Source organism: Lynx canadensis, chromosome C1 (assembly GCF_007474595.2).
Source record: "Lynx canadensis isolate LIC74 chromosome C1, mLynCan4.pri.v2, whole genome shotgun sequence".
NCBI classification, from domain to species: domain Eukaryota; kingdom Metazoa; phylum Chordata; class Mammalia; order Carnivora; family Felidae; genus Lynx; species Lynx canadensis.
The window spans coordinates 41414575-41435887 of record NC_044310.1 but is presented as its reverse complement, the minus strand read 5'-3'; the positions used below and the strand labels follow the sequence as shown (position 1 = coordinate 41435887).

Sequence of the window (21313 nt, the reverse complement as noted above, 5' to 3'; positions counted from 1 at the left end):
ATCTCACAGACCCTTTTATAACCAAAGGGGTTATAAATGAGGTTTGAAATGAGTTTTCCCTACCAACCACATGGTCAGCTCTTGAGTTTCATTCAGCATTCTTATTAGTGCCTACTATGTCCCAAGTGCTATAGTCAAGGGCCTGGAATTTAGCTAAATATAGGATTGGGTCTCAAGATGCTCATAATCTGAAAGAGGAGACAGACAAATAAACCAGTACTATAATAAATGTGATGTGTCCAGTGACATAATGCCAAACCATGAAAGGGCAGAAAGGGAAGTTACTTTGTCAGGGGAGGGAAGGCCAGGAAAAGCTTCAGAGAGGATGTGACCTTTGAATGAGTTTACAAATTACAAAAGAGAAGGGGATTCCAGGCAAACATCTGCATATCAACAAAAGGCCACAAGTAGTTAGGCAAAACTGGAACTCATGGGTTCAGTGGAGGTATGAGAAGGAAAGAACTGGAAGGGAAGCTTGAGCTAGATCCTGAACACTCTGTATGTTCTACTGAGAAATTTGGACCCTATGGTGGGGGCTATGGGAGGCCAGAGAGGGGATTTAGACCAAGAGGGAAATGATGAGATTTAGATTTTAGAAAGACCCATCTGACATTGTAGTATGCTCTGTTGAAAATGTTGCAGACACCCAATAAATTTATCCTTTCAACAAGTATTTATTGGAAATCTCCCCCACCTTATGTGCTAGTGCTGTGCCAGTCACGGAGACACAATAGTAAGCAAAACCAGACATCCTGTTCTTGTGGCACTTGCAGTTTGGCAAGGGAGACTGACTTTAATCAAATAACTGCATGACTAAATACAAAATTACAGTGAGGATGAGTGCTACAAAGGAGAAGCACATGGTGCCAGGACAGCATGTAATTGGAGTATTTGACTTTACCAGGATGGTCAGGGCAGCTTCTCTGCTGAGTTGAGCTAAGCTCCAAAGGAAGAGTGTTGCCTCAAGGAAAGGCACTAGGAAGGCTTTACGGGAACAGCCTCTCAGGCTTCAGACTCCCATCTGACACATGTTTACCTTCCAAAGCAAACTTCAAGCAAGTATTGCGTTGTACTCATCCTTTGATCTTCGGGACCTAGCAGACACTAACCATAGAATCAGCGAAGATTTGAAAGAAAAGGAAGGTAAAAGAGGAAAACCTATTAGGCACCTTAGATATTTGAAGATAGCAGTGCTATTTCCTAGAGTACTAAACATCTTCCATCCTGTAGTTGTTCCCCCTGTAAAACAGTTTCAAGTTCCTGTCACTGTTCTGGTTATTCTGCTAATTGTGAAGGTCCCTGTGACAGGTGACTTAAAACAGAGACATAGCCTTGTGCCAGGAGCCATGGTCTCTTGGAGCCAAAAGACTTGGTATTCTTTAAGCTCCTTTCCATCATTCACTGTCTTTCACCTCTGCAAGCATCAGTTGCCTCTGTTGTGGAATGGGGATTTGGTTCTTCTCTCATAGGATTTCTTTGGGAATTAACTGAGATAACTGAGATAATAAACTTTATAACCTCTAAGAGCTAAACAAACATAGGATTTAAATTTTTGGAGGGCTGCCACGTGAGTGAAAAATTAGATTTATTCTTTGTGTCTCCAGAGAACAGAATTAAATCAATGGATAGAAATTACCACATGCAGATTTCAGCTCAAGAGAAGGAAGAAATGTTCTAATAATCAGAACTGTCCATCAATGGAATGGCTGCCTTTTAAGGTAGTGGGTGTCCAACATTAGAAACACTCAGTACAAGTATGCCGTGGAATGAATTCCTAGTTTGAGTGAGAGGGTAAGTTGAATAATATTTAAGGTTTACTTTTAACTTTATAATTCAACAATCTGGTAGTCCAGACAAGTGGAGGAACTGGGAGGGGGCATATGTGGCAGAGAGCAGCATGAACAGAAATATGGAGCAGAAATGAGTGTGGCATGTGTGGGCGACCATGAGGAAACTCCAGAAAGAAATGAAGAGTCTGTGTGGTTTGATGATTCAGTGGAAGATAAAGAAGATAACTAATATTGGTTGAGCACATGTGTGCCAGACACACGTGATTCCATTTAAACTCTCTGGGTAATTTCCAGCCTTACCCTCTGGTGGAGGGGAGATTGTTCACCCCAGGAAACCTTAGAGGACCCCCTCTCTGGGAGGGGGGCAGGGTGCTGCAGAGTGGATTGGTCCTGTCCTAGGGGGAAGAAGGGGATCAAGAATACATAGTCTGGTTGGGCTATTGGTTGTGTTGAAAATGCACAGGCTGTGGTCAAAAGACAGAATTTGAATCCTGACTCTGTCTCCTTACAGTTTGTGACTCTAGCAATTTACTTAACTTCTGTGATCCTCAGTGGATTTATGTATAAAATGGAGACTCAAATTTGTCCTGCTTTAGGCTGCTGTAACAATTAAGATAAATGATGTAGAATAAAGAGCATCCTGGGAAAAGCACAGGCTTTGGAATCAGACCTAGGTTTGAATCTCAGTCTGGCATGAACTGGTTGCAAGATCTTAGGCAAATTATTTAACTTTTTCTCATCTGTAAATAGAGATAACAGTATTTCAAGGTTATTTGGTAATTAAATAAAATAGGTTAAGTGCTTAGCATGGTGCCTGGCCTGTAATAATTCTCAACTAACAGTCTTATTTTGTTACTATAAATAATAAGTGAGATCCCATATATAAAACATTTATCAAAATGCCTGGCACAGAGTAGGTGTTCAGTTGATGTTAGCTTCTCTGCCCCTTACCTATGTGTCTGTCTGCCACATGGGGCTGCTGGAGGCCAGGGCGGCGGCTTGCTCACCCTGGTGTCCACTCTCTGGAATAATGCTCTGCCCATATAAAGAGCTCAATGAATGCCTGCTTCATAGAAGTGAATTGATTGCTCTTGATGACATGGTCTCCTTCCTCAAGTAGCCAGTGAGTCATGCCTCTTTCTCCTCCTTCCTGTCTCCTCTTTGGTTCTATTTCTGACTCTCATCAGTGGGAGGGGAATCAATGTTTGTTGAAGTGATTTTTAAAAATAAAAGAGAGAGGGAGAGAGAGGGAGGTTCAGGAACAGTTCTCTGGGCTACTTTCCATTGAGCACAGGATGGTGAGAGCTGGATTGTTGTTTCCAACCTTGCTTCTTTTCAAGGGAAATGACAATAACAATAATATCAACAGTAATAGCAGGAACTACTATGGACTTTATTGCATACCTACTATGTGCCTGGCACTCTGCCAGGCTCTCCAAATACGTTATCTATAATCTTCACACAACCACTTTAAGGTTGGTATTATCACTTTAAAAATGAGAAAACTTAAGCTTAGAAGGGTTAAGTAATAATGAAAATGATATGTACTCCCATATTTGAGTACCTATTATGAGCTAGACATTTTAAAAAATCTTATTTAATTGCAAACAGCCTACAAAGTAGGGATTATTATTTCTATTCCAGATGTGAGGAAGCTGAATCTCAAAGAGATAAAAAAACAAAACAGAACAAAACAAAACAAACAAACAAAACAAACAAAAAAACCCAAGCTTTCCAAAACCACACAATGGCAGAGCTGGTGATGAATGGTGAACTGGTGATGAATGGCAGAGCTGGGAGTCAGACCAAAGCCTGTTCAACTTTTACACTCATCCATTCCCTTTCTATCAGGCCATTTGCTACTCTTTGAGGGAAGCATCATATTGAGACTCTGACTGGAAGCAGCCCTCAGCAGGTTTGAATGAGTGGGAAGTGACACATAGCATGAAACTCATCTACTCCAGCTGGGCAGACTCTGGGAAGCTGGCCCTGTTCCTGGGGCTAACTCTGAAAGTGCAAAAATAGTAACTGAGGCTTTTATGGCTCTTACTATGTACTAGGAACTTTTCTAAGCATTTTAGGTATAATAACTTTCTTAATGTTCACAATAACTTTGTGAAGTAGATATTGTTGTTATTCCCACTTTAAAGATGAAGAGAGTAAGGCTCAAAAAGGCAAATTGCCCAAGAAGGAGATTACACAAGAGCATAAATACCAGGAGATAGTGATCATTAGGAGACATTTAAAAGGCTGCCTACCATAGTCACATAGTAAGTGCTAGAACAGGGATTCACACCCAGGAGTCTAACCCCAGAGACCACCCTCAATTTCAAGACTGTGTAGCCTTTTTGTTTGGCAAGTGATGATTGAACCTCCACTGTGTGCACAGCCCTGTGCTAGGCACTAGGAGAACAGAGATGAAACTGGTTCCATGTCCAAGCTCATTTAGTATTCCATACTAGGATTTATTTTGTTTTGTTTTATTTTATTTTATTTTATTTTATTTTATTTTATTTCATTTCATTTCATTTCATTTCATTTCATTTCATTTCAAGTAACCTCTACACCCAATATGGGCTCAAATTCATGACCCCGAGATCAAGAGTTGCATGTTCTACCAATCGAACCAGCCAGGCACTCCCCATACCAAGATTTCTAATTAATTGGGCATCAATTGGGTGACAGGACCCCCCCTGTCAAAGAGCTGGGGCACAGGGCCAGACTCCAGTCAGAGATGGAGGCCTCAAAACTCTCACAGGGAAATGATGCAACACAGGCAGAGTGAGAAGAGTTGAGACCAGCTGCTTAGAAATCCTGCCTGGGCCTTTAAATCTCTAGTCTGGATGGGTGGCTTAATTCTAAACCTCACAGGACAAGATTTGGGGCCTGGCCTGCAGATGGGTGGGAGGAGTCTCATTTGTGGTGTGGGAGCTCAGGAAGCAAAGGCAAGGGGTGTGGTGTGGATTAAATACTGTTGAAGTGTTTCATAGGTCCAAAAAACTTCTGCATAGATAGTGCGAATTGATGATTTCTCTCAGTAGTGCCTAAAATTCCCAGTGTTATGTGTTCACTCACTCATCCATCTCTTCATTCATTTATATATTAATTCATTCATCCACTCACTCATTTATGAACTGGAGAACTTTTAGAAAGAACTCTTACCAGAGCTCGTAGGAAGAAATATTGTATGTGGTCAGAAGGGATACTCTGATAAGCTGCTTGAGGTGAAGAGTAGGACACCCAAAGATCATGCTCAATAAACAGGAGTTGGAGATTTATATGCTCCCCAAGCATAGTGGGTGTAGTAAGTACAGATTTTTTTGCTGAGTAAAGTTGTGCAAGTCTAGACCAGAGCTGAATTGCTGAGGACATGGAGAAAATGAGGTAACAGATAACTGTTGTCTTTGATTTCTCATCACTTCACCTCCAATTCATCACCATGCCCTATATAACTCATCTCTTAAATACCTCTTGAATCTGTTTGACTTCATTCTCATTGCTACCACTCTAGTTTAAATCCTTATTGGGACTTACTTGAACCACTGCAAAGATCTTCTAACTAGCCTTCCTGCTTTCCATCTCTTCTTCCAGTCCATTCCCCACATCACAGCCAGAGTGATCTTTCTAAATAAAGTTCAGATCTAATTATGTTAATCCCCTGCCTCAAAATCTTTTATTTTAAAAGATAAAGTCCAAGGGCACCTGAGTGTCTCAGTTGGTTAAGCATCTGCCTTTGGCTCAGGTCATGATCTCATGGTTCATGAGTTTGAGCCCCAAGTCTGGCTCTCTGCTGTCAGCGCGGAGCCCACTTCAGATCCTCTGTCTCCCTTTCTCCCTGTCCCTTCCCTGTGCTCTCCCTCTCTTGTCTCTCAAAAATAAATAAATAAACTTAAAAAAAAAGATAAAGTTCAAACCCCATAGCATAACATTTAAAGCTCTTTCTAGCTTCAGCACTTATCCATTACCCATTTCCCATTTCTTACCATTCCTTAAGTTCGTTTGGAGTACTCAATGGCAAAAACTCTTCTTCTGCCAAAATACTTTTCCCTCACTTCACTGCTTGGAAAATTCTTCTTTAGAAAAGTCCCTGATGGGGTGCCTGGGTGGCTCAGTTGGTTAGGTGTCCAACTCTTGATTTCAGCTCATGTAATGATCCCATGGTTGTGGGATCAAGCCTGGCATTGGGCTCTGTGCTGAGCATGGAGCTGGCTTAGGATTTTCTCTCTGTCTCTCTCTTTCTCTCTTTCTCTTTCCTTCTGTCCCTCTCCCCTGCTTGCTCATTCAGTTGCTCTCTCTCTTCCTCAAATAAAAAGAAAGTCCCTGTTATCCTCCTACTATTGTCAAATAAGCACATCTTCAGGCCAATACTTCTGGACTTGGTACAGATTCCATTAGTGGGAGTTACGCTGTCTACCACGTTTATGATTCTCCTCGTGGGCATATTATAAGATTGCATTTTTTTGGATGTGGGTGTGTGACTTGCTTTGGCTAGTGAAGTGGGAGAAGTAGAAGTTTTAAGAGCCAAAATATGACTCACACACTTTTCCCCCCTCTGGTAGCTGCCCTGTCAGCTACAGAAGACAAAAAGCAGAGCACCCAGCCAACTGTTAATAGATATGTAGCAATAGTGAAAAATAAAACCTGGTTTAAGCTGCTGAAATTTGGGGATTGCTTTGCTACTAAATAACTCAGTATATCCTAACTGATACACTCTCTCTGCTTTAGCAACTTCTATAATTACCCCAAACCACCATGTTTCTACCTTACCTGACTTGTGTGACACATTTTCTTTTTTTTTTTAAGTTTATTTATTTTGAGAGAGAAAGAGAGAGAGCATGTGTACACAAGGTGGGAGGGGCAGGGAGAGAGGGAGAGGGAGAATCCCAAGCAGGCTCTGCACTGCCAGTGCAAGCCTGACACATTTTCTTTATACTGCTTATCTGGAACTAATGACATATTGCCACATACTGCTAGTTATCAGTCTAATGCTCCCCATTAGCATTAGCTACCTCTGCACTTTTACTGAGACTTCCTCAAGTTAGGGATAGTGCCTTGTCCATTTTTATATCACACAAAGTATGGTCCATGGCTAAGGTATAAATTGTAATGAGTGTAGGAGTCAGACTTATTTTTTTTAATGTTTATTTGTTTTTGAGAGCGCAAGCGGGGGAGGGGCAGAGAGAGTAGGAAACAGAGGATCCAAAGGGGGCTCTGCGCTGACAGCAGTAAGCCTGATGTGGGGCTCAAACTCACAAACTGCGAGATCATGACTTGAACTGAAGTTGGACGCTCAACCAACTGAGCGGGAGCTCATCCAACCCAGGTACCCCTCAGATAGATTTATTTTGAGTTCTAATTCTGATACTTAGTGGCAATCTTCTTAAGCCTCAGTTTCCTTATCTGGAATAAAATAGAGTAATCATATATATCCTACAGAGTTTTTCTGAAGTGTGTGGATAACAGGTGCAGCATATACACAAATAATGGCATACTGGAATTATTGTCCCCTTATTATCATTATAGATTGTGTTCAGTAAATACGTGTGGATAAATCCTTCATTGATTGGAGTTCAGTGGTATGTGCGTTGGACTTGGAATCAGAAGTCCTGGATTTAAGGCATAGCTTTTGTCTCCAGCTTTGTGACCTTAGGAAAGTCACTTACCCTGCCTGCATTTTTGCATTCTCAACTATAAAATGTAAATGCTAGTGAATAGACATTTCTCCAAAGAAGACATCCAGATGGCTAACAGACACATGAAAAAATGCTCAACATCTCTCATCATCAGGGAAATACAAATCAAAACCACAACGAGATACCACGTCACACCAGTCAGAATGGGTAACATTAACAACTCGGGCAACAACAGATGTTGACAAGGATGTGGAGAAAGAGGATCTCTTTTGCACTGCTGATGGGAATGCAAACTGGTGCATCCACTCTAGAAAACAGTGTGGAGATTCCCCAAAATATTAAAACTAGAACTACTCTACGACCCAGCAATTGCACTAGTAGGTATTTATCCAAGGGATACAGGAGTGCTGTTTCAAAGGTGCACACGCACCCCAATGTTTCTAGCAGCACTATCGACAATAGCCAAAATATGTAAAGAGCCCAAATGTCCATCGATGGGTGAATGGATAAAGAAGATGTGGTGTATATATATACAATGGAGTATTACTCAACAATCAAAAAAAAAAATGAAATCTTGCCATTTGCAACAACATGGATGGAACTAGAGTATATTATGCTATGCAAAATTAGAGAAAGACAAATATATGACTTCACTCATTTGTGGAATTTAAGATACAAAACAGATGAACGTAATGGAACGAAAACAAAAATAATGTAAAAACAGAGAGGGAGATAAACCATAAGAGACTCTTAAATATAGAGAACAAACTGAGGGTTGCTGGAGTGGTATAGGGTAGGGAGATGGGCTAAATGGACAAGGGACATTAAGGAGGACACTTGGGATGAGCACTTGTTGGGGTGGGTGATATATGTAAGTGATGAATCACTAAATTCTATTCCTGAAATCATTATTACACTATATGTTAATTGAGTTAGATTTAAATTTTTTTAAAAATGTCACGTGCTTTACTGACTGAGCCAGCCGGGCGCCCCTCTTTCTTTTTTTAAAGTAAACTCTGCCCTCAATGTGGGCTCAAGCTTGTGGCCCCAAGGTCAAGAGTTGCCTGCTCTACTGACTGAGCCAGCCAGGAGCCCCTCAGTTATTTTCTTATTAATTTTTATGAGGTTTTAAAAAACATTTTATTCTACTTACCAAGTACAATACAAGACACATAATAGGTACTCCTTAAATATACTTTGGGCTATTTCTTAATTGTTCCTGAGGACTTTTTAGGAAAAAAAGCAGACTTTCTAGGGTGCTAACTCTTTTCTCTTCCCACCCAGGACACAGCTGGGCAAGAGCGGTACCGGACCATCACCACAGCCTATTACCGTGGGGCCATGGGCTTCATTCTGATGTATGACATCACCAACGAGGAGTCCTTCAATGCTGTCCAAGATTGGTATGAGATTCATTCATTCACCTCATTCATTCATTCATTCATTCATTCACCTCAGTTATTCATTATTCATCAAACTCTTTAGGAAAACCTAATGTGTGCTAGGTCTTGTGCTGTATGCTAGGGAAATCTACATGAATCAGACATGGCTCCTGTCCTCAAGGAACTCACAGTTGAGAGGAGAGGAAGATAAGTAAGCAAGCAGTGAGAATATCATGTACATGTGCAGTGATAAAGAGAGGTACTGTTGTGAATCCAACAGAGGGCTGTGACCCAGCTTGGGGAGTCAAGGAAGGGATCATGGAGTTGCTGACACAGATGCTACATTTTGTAAGATGGACAGGAGTGAGCCAGGGGGTGAATAGATAAGAATATTCCAGGAAAAGTATACAGATGTACAAAGATGAGAAGGTAAGTGAGGGGTATAAAAAGAGCAGAGGTCATGAAGAATTTTGTGTGTTGGGATAAGGAATTTGGAGTTTATTCCCTAGATGACGACATTTGAACAGGGAACCAGCAGGTTCAGGTTAATGTTTTGAAAAGATCATCCTGGTCATAGTAGTGAATGAATCCACATATGACATCCCCTTAAATTTATCCCCAGGCTAGGGGTCAAGAGCACATCTAGTCCAAGTTTGTAAAGATTCAACATACAATGGAAATCAGCACAGCTTCACAGGTACAACCTCTGAATGACTTACACAGCTTTCTTCCTAGAGTATAATTCACAGGGAGAAGGGAGCACAAGGGGAAGGACAGGTAAGAGGGAGGGCCCAGGACACTGTGCCCCTAATCAGTAGAAAGGATTGGGATGGGAGAAGATGGAACATCTGTGCCATGGTCTTCTTCACAATCAGAGATGCTGAGAAGGCCAGCAATTCAGCAGCGGTGCTGGCCAATGCCAAGGTTATCTCTGCTGCCCTTTGCCCAACAGCCATCCTTCGATGACTTCCCTTCTGTGAAGGAACAGTTGCCGTGACTGTGTGAAGTACTATTGGTGCCTTGTAGTCTTGAGTTGTGAGTGACTTTGCAGGCTCTCCAAGGTGCCATTCATGTGTCTGTCATTCATGGTGGTCTAGGTTCTCCTTCTCAGCCTATTGGTTATCCTCCCCTTCCTCCTTTTTCTCTCTTCCCTTTTAACAAGACCCCTCCATCTTCCTTTTCTCTTTACTAGTCTTTTTTCCTCTTTCCTTTTCTCTTCCTTTTCTCCTTTCTTATTCCCTCTTTTCCCTTCAGTCACGATTTGTCTCAGCTCCTCCTCTTTCTCTCCCTCTCCATCTTCCCCCCTACCTCCTACCATGGAATTATTAGCTCTTTCTTTCAGTGTCTCTACACTGCTAATTCCCTGTTGGCCTTGACCTCCTTCCCTTTTGCCATCAGTCCCTGTTCATTCTGTCTCAGGAACACAGTGACTTTAACACCTGGTGACGATTCCTCCAAGAATAACCTGAATTGCTAATCTGGGAGTTGAGAGTGGATGGGGGTGAGAAGAGGGACAAAAATGACAGAAAGAATAGTATGGGGAGACATTAAGAGTTGGCTCCAGGGACCTGCCTTGAGGCTAAAGATTAAGTGTCTATTTCTCCTAAGCCCTGGCCTTTAGGTTTTGCCTCTGAGAAACTTGGTCCTAGCCTAGCCCCTCCAGTGCCCAGCACAGAGCCTCATTCTTTGTCAGCCCATGACCAACGTGGCTGAGTGAATTCCGTACCTTAAGGGAATGGCTTCTCATCCTTAAAGAGAAGATTGGTGGTGGGATCAGCTTTAGGAGCAGGGTTGGTAATAGGTCCAGAAACAGTTAGGGTTCAGTTAGTTTGAGTGTCAGTGTCAGGATAGGGTTGCATTTAAGATCTGCTTCAGGATTAACCATTTGCTGGCTTATTCATTCACCAGAAATTTGCTGACATCTCCTCTACTTTGTGCTCCGTGCTGGGGACTGGCACCCCAAAGACCAATGAGACTATCCTTGCCCTCAAGGAAAGACTGATAAGTTTAGCTAAATATAACAGGTGCCATGGTAAAGGTTTAAGTGACCAAAATGAGATTCCATTTTTGTCTGAAGGGATGGTTAGAGACAGAGTTAGGCCCATCCCCACAAGGAGATGTCCACAATATAAGGGCCCTATTTTATTCCTTATGTTAAAATTTTGTTTCTCATTATGTAAGTAGTATATACTCACTTTTGAAAAATTGAGAAGTACATAAAGTATTTTTGAAAAGTTTCATAATCATCTTTTGTGAGGGAAACTACTGCTGACGTTTTGATTTCTACAAATATTCATCATCTGAGGCTTCAGTGAATGTTTGCAAGTCACAGAGGAAGAAGGAGAGGCTAGCTGGGCCTGAGAAAGCCTGAGACGACTTCCCCCAAGGAATTGTGGGGCCATCCTTGGGTCTTGGGGGATGAGTTAGTGTGGGGAAGGGACTCCCAGTATAGACAAAGGCACAAGCTATGGAAGAGCATTTGGGGATGGGTGGGAAGTGAGAGGAAGTGTGATAAAGCTGGAGAGACAGGATGTGAATGTTCTTGAACACCTGAGGGATATAGACTTCATCACATAGCTACTCGTTTTGCGGGCAGGGTTGGGGGGGTGGGGAGCATAGAAGAGTCCTTTCAGGAAAGGATCAGCTAGATGTTTTAGAAAGAACTCTCTGCCCAGTGAAGAGAGGGATGGGCAGATGTATTAGAGGAATGCTACTAAGAGGTGGGTGAGGTTTGCAACCAGGACTTAGGGGTCAGCACCTGTGACAACCAGCAGGGGCAGGTATCTGTCTGTCCTCAACTGAGTTAATTGACATAACTTGGGTGTAGCCTGCCTCCTGGAAGGGAAACCACGTCTTAGAGTTTTGCAGGGTCTGCCACCAGAGCAGGATGTCATTAACACAGTCTTCTCTTGGTCTCTCTTTAGGGCTACTCAGATCAAGACCTACTCCTGGGACAATGCGCAGGTTATCCTGGTGGGGAACAAATGTGACATGGAGGAAGAGAGGGTTGTTCCCACTGAGAAGGGCCGGCTCCTTGCAGAGCAGCTTGGTATGTGTACAACGTGTGTGTGTGTGTGTGTGTGTGTGTGTGTGTGTGTGTGTGTGTATGTGTGTGTGTGTGCACATGCATGTTTACAGTTAAGTGTGACATTAAAGGTATGTTGTGATTGTGAATTATGTACATGTGTGCTCTATGTATATTGTTTATATTTGTGTGATGTACGTGTAAGCTTTGTGCTAATGAATTTTAGGTAATTTATTATTTATGATAATGTGTATATTTTGTTACATTGAATTAATAAGTAAAATTTAAATTTTTTCACCAGTGCCTTCCACAAAGGCTTTGAGGTATCTTATAAAAATCATCATAATAGGGGCACCTGGGTGGCTCAGTTGGTTAGACATCCAACTTCGGCTCAGGTCAGGATCTCGCATCTGTGAGTTCGAGCCCCACATGGAGCTCTGTGCTGACAGCTCAGAGCCTGGAGCCTGCCTTGGAGTCTATGCCTCCCTCTTTCTCTGCCCCTTCTCCACTTGTGCTCTCTCGCTCTCCCAGAAATAAATAAACATTAAAAAAAATTTTTTTAATTATCATAATACATCAAAAAAATTAGAAAATCAAAGTAAAGGGAAAACAAGGGTAGGAGGAAAATAAGAGGAAGCCAGGGGTGAGATAAGTATGTATGTTTTAGGTTCCCAGGCATGTGTAAGAGTTGGGTCAAAATATTGGCTTTTAGCTTCCTACCAGCCATGCAAAGAGAGAAACATAATCAATTACATGGTCTCAAGATGGTCCTTAAAATAAAAACAACCCCTCCAAAATAAAATAAAAACAAACCCATTATTCTCTTCACTGGCCACGACAGAGCAGACTCTATATGCTGCATGTGACAATGTCCTTAATAGCAAACATCCTTATAGCAACCACAACACTGTGTCTTAGTATTTCTCTCAATGTAAACTGATGCTTCTTCACCAAAACACAATTCACAACAACAGTAAATGTTTGAAGGGATGAAATAATGTGATTTAGGTATGCAGCTCAGTCTGACTTTTTCCAAGATTAAAGCACCCTTATCTCTGTGTTCCACTGAGACCCAGGTACCTCAGGTGCGTCTCAATGGCCCCACAGCAGAACTCCTACCTATACTTGCTTAAAGGAGCAGCTTCTTTTCTTTTCTTTTCTTTTCTTTTCTTTTCTTTTCTTTTCTTTTCTTTTCTTTTCTTTTCTTTCTTTTCTTTTCTTTTCTTTTCTCTTCTTTTTTTTTCTTTTTTCTTTCCTTTCCTTTCCTTTTTTTTTTTTAATGTTTATTTATTTTTGAGGCAATGCAAGAGACAGAGTGCAGGCAGCAGAGGGGCAGACAGAAGGGGACACAGAATCTGAAACAGGCTTCAGGCTCTGAGCCGTCAGCACAGAGCCCGACGCGGGGCTCAAACTCATGAACCATGAGATCATGACCTGAGCTGAAGTCAGACGCTTAACTGACTGAGCCACTCAGGCGCCCCCCTTTCCTTTCCTTTCAGTATTGGGGTTCAATGTAGGATCACCTCAGAAAAAACTTCATCTAGAAGAAAGGATATATTTCTTAACTTTTAGCCAGCCTCCCTAAATATGTCTCACAACCTAGGTATTGTAAGTATTGAGGAGTAGGAAGTTTAAAGTTATTCTCCCTTATGGTGTCTAGAGTATAGGTATTTAGGCTTGTAGGTGGGAAAATTGTGTAATATATAAATGTGAGTTGTGTGTGGTATATATCTGTATTATGTATATTATGAGTACATGTGTGGGAGTGTCTTATATGTCTTTCTTCCCTCCTCTGTTCCCCAGGGTGGCCTGGAATAGAAAGTAGCAAACTGTAGGTATTTAATAAATAGGGAGGTTGAGTTATCTTGGATTTTGCTGTTCTTACCCCATTACAGAAGTTCACAGGGTCCAGAAAGGGTCTACCCGTCCCCCTGGTTCACAGAACAGTAAGCATGTGGCTAAGCATACGTTTGGGTGACCCTTGCTATCACTTTATGCCTTCAACCTGCTGTCCCCAGGGAGACTCCCAGCACTTTCCCTGGACTAACCATCTGTTCGGAATGCTCTCTTCTACTCCACACCCCCTACCCTCATCCAGCCAGTAAACCTAAACTCACTTTTCAAAGCAGCTCAAGCTTCACATCTTCTATAAAGCCCTTCCTGGCCCCCAGAGCTCTTTTCCTCTTGCCTCTACCCAATGTACCTCAGACACACAGCAGTCACAGTCCCTATCGCACTTGGGTGCACTTGTTTACTTGTCCATCTCCCTAAAGTTCTGTGAGGACAGGAAATGAGTCTAGTTTATTTTTGTGCCCACAGTGCCTACTATATGGCCTGGCTCTGAGTAGACACTGCAGAAATATGTTTTGATTAAATTTTATTATGTTAAGTATTTGGCTACTTCATTTTACTTCAATCCAATTAAGACTTTCTGAGCGCCTACTTTATGCAAGGTACTGTGCTGTGAAATAGGATACACATTCCCTGGTCTGAAGGACAGAAAGAGTGATACCCCAAGTGATCAGTGTTGTGATAGAGGAATGTGCGGAGGGTTGTGGGGGTACAGAGGAGGTTACCTAACTCAGCGGGGATCAGAGAACATGATGCCCAAGCTGAGTCTTGAAGACAAGTAGGAGCAGCCAAGTGAGGAGAAGCCAGGACATTTCAGGGGAGTAACACTGGCAAAGGCAAAGAACAGCACTGTATGTTCAGGGTACTATAAATTGTCGACAGTGTGAGTCTAGCATTTCCCAAAGAGACTTATGCCATTGGAAGTGTGCAAGATGATTTTATGTATATACTTTGGTATGTATTTGAAAAAAATATAGAGGTGCCTGGGTGGCTTAGTTGGTTAAGCATCTGACTCTTGATCTCAGCTCAGCTCTTAATCTCAGGGTCATGAGTTCAAGTCCCACGTTGGGCTCCATGCTGGGCATGAAGCCTATTTAATAAAAAGAAAAGAAAAGAAAGAAAAGAAAAGAAAAGAAAAGAAAAGAAAAGAAAAGAAAAGAAAAGAAAAGAAAAGGAAAGAAAAGGAAAGAAAAGAAAGAAGGAAGGAAGGAAGAAAGAAAGAAAGAAAAGAAAAGAAAAGAAAAGAAAAGAAAAGAAAAGAAAAGGGGAAAAAATCAGTACATCAAGACCTTAGACCAAGTTTTAAAAGATGAGGTAGTTTTGTATTTGGAAAAAAAAATAACCAGCATGCCAAGCCCTTAGGACTAAGATTTTTAAAAAGCGAGTTGGTTAAATATTTATTAGGTGTTTACCATGTGCCAGGCACTATTCTAAGTGTTTTAAAGTATTACTCACTTAATTTAATCCCCCTAGAACACTCTGACATATGTGCTTCTCTTATCTCTAAGTTGTGTTAGGTGGTTTTTTTGTTTTGTTTTGTTTTGTTTTGTTTTTGTTTTTTTAAACAGAGGAGAAAACTAAGGCACAGAGAAATTGAGTAACTTGCTTAAGGTCACACAGCTAGTAACAGGTTGAGTCAGAATTTGAACCCTAGCAGTGGTCTGGCTCCATACACTGTGCTCCTAACTACTTAACCTCACTATATATGGTACCATGTATTATCACTAAATATGGTAATAATAGGTGATATATATATTGATCTAGGTGTTATATGAAATGCTGTATAGTAATTCATCTAATTCTCACTATAACCCTTCAAAGTAGGTACTATAGGGTATGTCCAATACTCTGAAAAATGAAGTTCAAAGGGGTTAAATAATTTGCTCAAGTTAAGAGATAGTGGGGTTAGTTTAGATCTATCAAATTTATATAGGAACGTAGATGGAAGTAAGATTAATTCTTAGTGTAGGGTGTAGGAAGGCATTTAAAGAGAGTCTTAATGAATTAGTCCTATTTGGGCAGTAAAGTTAAACCATGTCTGTCCTGTACAATTTCCCTAGTTTTCCTCCATTACTTACCAGTATTTGCATATTGGACATCTATTTCTCTTGCTAGACCTTGAGAGCAACCAGGTTATGTCTAATTTGGGTCATTATCCTAAGGATCCAACATAGGGTAGATATTCACTCATTCATTCATACATTTATTCACTTATTCATTGAGCACTTAACTCTGAGCTAGGTTCTATTTTAGCATTTGGCATATAATAGTGAACAAAACAGCTATGATCCTTACTGTCATGGAACTAATGGGAAGGGGACAATAAATAATTATACAAATAAATATATAATTTAAAATGTTGTAAATAGACAAATTGAATGGTATGTGAATTATATCTCAATAAAGCTGTTAAAAATTGTGATATGTTCTACATGAGTTAGGACTCTTGTTATGGAAAGTGATAAAATCCCAAATCAAACTAGCTTTCATTAAAAAAATTAGCTTATTAGCTCATGTAGCTGCACAGTTCACTAGACCCAGGATTCAACTGCCCTTTCCATTTCTCAATTTTGTTTATCCCTTCAGCCTCCCTCCTTCTCCAGGCAAACTCTGCATGGGGAGTAAGATGGGTGATGGAAGCTCCAGATTCATATCTTCTCAACTCCTGAAAAAAAAAAAAAAAAAGGCCTTCTCTTCTCTCTCCCTTCAATCTTAGGGAAGACTATGATTGGCCACCTGTGAGTCACGTGCCTGTTCCAATGGCTGGGGGAGGCGGGTATTATGACCTGTAGTGCCACCACAACTGTTTAAAAATAGTGGTTCTCTAAAAGAAGGAATGGTGGGCAGATAAATGTAACATAAGTTACAAGTGCTATGAAGATAGTGAAACAGAGAAACTTAATTTTAGACTGGAGAGTCAAGATCTTCCAAGAAAGTAACACTGAAGCTGAGAACTAAAAGATGAGAAAAAGTTAGGCAAAGAGTGGGTGTGAGTGAGTGTGTGGTGGGGGCAGGGGCAGGGCACGGAGGCAGAGGACCATGTTCCAGATCAAGAATAGTCCTACTGTGGGGTAAAGCTTGAAGCACTCACGATATTAAAAGAAGGCCATACGGCAGGGACTGAACAATCAAGGGGGGAGTAGTGTGAGGTGAGAGTGGAGAGGTAGGCAAGGGCCAAGTCATGAAGGATCCTGTGGATCATGTTAAGAATTTTGCAAGGATGTGATCAGATTTGGGAACAGTGAGGGTGGATGCTCAGCCTTCCTCATTCCCACTTCAGTCCTATCTCTGCTATGCCAGCAATTGAGTTTCAGTGGTCTGTTTGCCACCATAGTAGTGCCACTCGCTGCTCGATGGGATTCCTCTTCAGGACTCCCTTTCCCTTAGCTTTTCTTAGCTCACTAGGCCAATCTAGTGATATGGCCAGCTGCTAGCTTTTATTAAAGCTGTGAGTAGCAGCAGGCTATCAGTATCCTCAAAGTTCCTGGGACATGGGTGAGACTGTGGCAAGTGGATCTTTGGGAGTATGGAGCAGTTTCAGGGACTCCTATTGTGAGAAGCATGGCATTTTGGGGCCTCTTCCCTCCTGTGCCCCCTCAGAAAGGGACATCTTGTCCCTTCTCTGGATCTGAATGCAAATGGACCTGGCCAGAGCCCAGAGAGGATAGTAAAAGAGAAAAACGCACTTCTGCTTACAAGGGAGGGAGAGACTCATTTACAATGCAGTCTTAGAACACACACATACACTCACTCCAGCAAAGTTTAGTGTGAAAAGCACCAGAGAAGGAGTTGGAAGCTGAGGGTTTTATCCTGTTTCTGCCACTAATTTGCTATATGATCTTGAGCATCTTGTCTCCTGTCTCTGGGTCTCAGTTTACCCATCTGAAAAATAGGAGATTTGGGTTAGTTGAATGGGAAGGTCCATTTGGCTCTATCCCTTTTCTTTGATTCCATGATTTCAGTTCACACAATACCTACTTATCACTCAGACCTCACAGATCTTTGTACATTGCCTTGCTTATTTTAGGTGCCTGTTAAATGGGCTTGTTTATTTGTTTGTTTTTTGAATTGGGATGAACAGTTGAAACCTGCACCACAGAACCTCGTTGCAGAGAAAGACCTGACATTGATAGTAACTAACTTTGATGCAGTGACTTACAGTTTACAAGGTGCTTTCACAACAATTTTCTGTGACCCTCATCCTCACTCCTAGCCTGGAAGATGTCATTATCATCAGCTCCATGATACTGATGAAGAAGCTGAATCCAAACTTGTGTTTTCTTGCACACGATGAGCTGTGCCACTCGCTTCTGTCTCTTTATTTTTTCATTTAAAGATTCTGTAACTTTTCTAAGCCACGCAGGTATCAGGTGGTAGGCCCAGTACTCAAACTCAGGCTTTGGACTAAAAATCCTAATGTTCCCATTATATCATCATCCAGTGGTATTTTCCCAAAAGCTTGCCACTGTTTCTCTTCAAATTTCTACCCTTAGTCACAGTGTTAGTGAGATTTCTTTAGATTCTGTTGTGGTAACACATAACTCGAGTCAGGAGCTTAGATAATAAAGGTTTATTTCTCACATATGCTAGCTGCAAGTCAGCTGTGAATCTGTTCCATGTGTTTTCCTACTTTGGGGTCTAATCTGGGATGGCTAAACCACACAAAGGCTCTTAAATCTTCTGTTGGGACTTGGAATGCCCACATCTGTTGGCCAAAGCAAGTTACATGATCAAATTTGATGTCAATGAAACAGAAAGATATAATCCTCCCCCAAGGAGGTTCTGCAAAGCACTTGCCAATGGGTGGATATGCCAAATCCTGTACAGAGAGGGCAGTGAATAATCTGCCACAGTTGTCTAACACATGATGGACCCTGGGGACACAGAAGTGAACACCTGCCTTCACCCTGCCTTCAAGATGCCAATTGACTAGGGAAACAAAATAGTAGAGAGGTAATTTCAACATTCTTTGGGTACATGGCTGTGTCAGTCCTTAGCCTGTTTGATATCATTCTTCACTCTTCTGCTGTCTCTCCTGCAAACACCCCGTCCCCCACCCCCATCCCAGGGGGTTGACATTTGCAGGCTGTGTTTCCCAGGTTCCTGTGACAGTGGCTTTTGGATGCATTTAGCCAAGGAGAGACATAGGCAGGTGATTAGAGATGGGGAAAAGGGAAACCTGTATATTCCCTCTCCCCACCTTGGATGACTCCTCAAGTAGAGGCTACTCCTCTTCTTTGGCTCCTGCTTTCCTGGCTCTAGCTTCCTTTGGCCTTAGTAGTAGGTTTGTTTTATTTGTTGGTGATAATGTCTGGTTTCCTCACTATTCTTATTGGCCTCTTTGTTCTTCTGTCTCTTATATAACCAATTTCCTCTAGTTTAAATGTTAAGAATAGTTCCCATTTTGCTGTTGGAATCTGATGGAAACAATTGTGTAAGGTACTATGGGAGAACAGGGGAGAGGTGGGGTGAGAAGAGAAAGGTAATTCCACAGTTGAATAATGAAAGTAACTAGGAGTAGGAGCTAGAGAGTAATAGCATGAGTAATGGCACCAAATGAGAAAGTGTTCATATCTCTGGAGCATGGTGTGTGCCAGGAAGATGGAGCCAGGGAAGTAGATAGAGGCCAAGCCACGAAAAATCTTGGATGTTAAGCCAATGAGTCTGGGTATTGCATTAATTAGGCCTCTTTCAGTCCCTGTTACACAAATCCAAGTCAAAATAGGACAGAAGCATAGCTGAGCAAAATGAAAGAGAAGGTCGCTGTAAATGAGATGATTAAGAAATTAAGGGTGTTAGATGAATTGACCACATGAAACCCAAAGTTCCTGAGAATGAGAACAACCCTGGGCATAAAGGAACACAGTGAGTCACTTGCCAAATTATCAATGACCAGCAGGTCATGAATTGAAGATTGATACATGACAGAGATGGGAGGTATCAGAGGGAGGTAGAGAAGGGATTTGAACATAAAAGTGGAGAAGTGTTCTAGGGCAGTGTCAGGATGAGGAGAGGTAAGTTCAGTTGGTTATGAGTTTTTGAATAGGATTCTGAGGTCAAACTCAGAAGCAGGCAGTGTGGACAAACTGTAGAGTCTGGGTCTATGACAGCTACCTTTGGGCAGGATAGGTAAACATGATCCTGGGGGGATGTGGATTATCTCAGATTCAGCTCAGAATTGGGCCCTATTAAAGATAGAAGAAATATTGTTGTGAAGCCAATTAGAGGGAGGAAAGGACTGAGGGCTAGTCTGATTAATTGGCTGTCATCTTTCTGACCTCACTAGGTTCTCAGCTCCTGAGAATCCTTACTAATGAATCTGAGGGAAAGGTTACCATCTGGGCCTGCTAATGAAGAGCCTTCCAGAAGCCTGACAGTAATTGGATGGATGTGAATTTGGAGTGGTCCTGCCAGGGAAAGAGACCCATGAGCTGGCTAAGGCCATGAGCTGGTTACTCAAATCAGAGTTCCCACACCTTGGGTACCTTTAAGATGACAGTGATGTCTCTTTGGCATGACACATGAGCCCTCCATGAGACTTACTGTCTCATCTGTCATCACTTTGAGCTTTCTGCTCTAATGATAACAAACTACTATGGTCACTCTGGCATATACCAATGCTGTTTTTGCCCCATTATCTGTGCTCATGCTGCTTCCCCTGCCTGGTGTAGTACACACAAATGTGCTCACACATACATTCACAATCACCTGTCTTTATCTAGTTAATATCTGTGTAGGAATCAGCTTCTCCAAGAAGCCTTCCCTGGCCCCCCAGGACAGTTAGGTGCCTCCTCTTGTGTCCTGCTAATCCCCTTGCTTCCCACCATTCCAGCATTTATCATGGTAATACTGTCAGTGTGTCTGTCTCTCACACTAGACTAGGAGCTCCTCAAGGGTAAGAACTACTGATTCACCCAAGTGTCATCATGCATGTTGAGCTGATTTTTATGACCCCTACTGTCCACATCCTCTCAAGCACACTCTCCATGCTTCCCCCCTCCTTCAGTCATCTCTTCATCAACCAGCACTCACCAAACACCTATACCTTTGGCTATTTCTGGGGCTCAGATGAATGGCATAATCTCTGCTCAGGGACCTTCTTGTCAAATGGACTTCTACCATGCAGGGTAACATGTACTATAGCTGTATAAGAGGCTGTATCTAAGCTGAGCCTGAAAGAATGAAAAGTTAGTTAGGTAAAGACTTTTGCTCAGTTGTAGCTTCAAAGATTCCTCTTTCCACTAACTTCTGGAAGCCTCCTCCTGCTCTCTTCCCATGCCACTCTCTCTCTCTCTCCACTGCATTCCTGCACATCCTCTGGTTTGCTCTACTTGGGTTAGAAATGTTATATAGTGTTCAGTCACTATTCCAACTGAGAGCGAGACAAAGGGGCATAAGGGATAGAGCCCTAGCTTATACCGCATCCCCAAGTCTAGGTTTTCCTGTCTGTAACTTACAAGTAATAACCCCTGCCTTGCCCCCCACCCCGCTCACAAGGTTGTTTTAAAATTATTTTGGGGGCACCTGGGTGGCTCAGTCAGTTGAGCATCTGACCCTTGATTTTGGCTCAGGTCATGATCTCAGGGTTCGTGAGATGGAGCCCTGTGTTGGGCTCTGTGCTGACAGTGTGGA

The 21313-nt window shown here is 42.0% G+C and overlaps 1 protein-coding gene across 1 annotated transcript in view; it reads left to right on the top strand.

Moving 5' to 3' along the window:
• The window catches only part of RAB3B (RAB3B, member RAS oncogene family), a 66057-nt gene that overhangs the window by 37468 nt on the left and 7276 nt on the right, over positions 1–21313 (top strand). Inside the window, exons 3-4 of the mRNA XM_030327469.1 lie at positions 8708–8826; positions 11730–11854. Coding sequence (XP_030183329.1) covers positions 8708–8826; positions 11730–11854 — 244 coding nt within the window. The remainder of the gene's footprint in view (positions 1–8707; positions 8827–11729; positions 11855–21313) is intronic.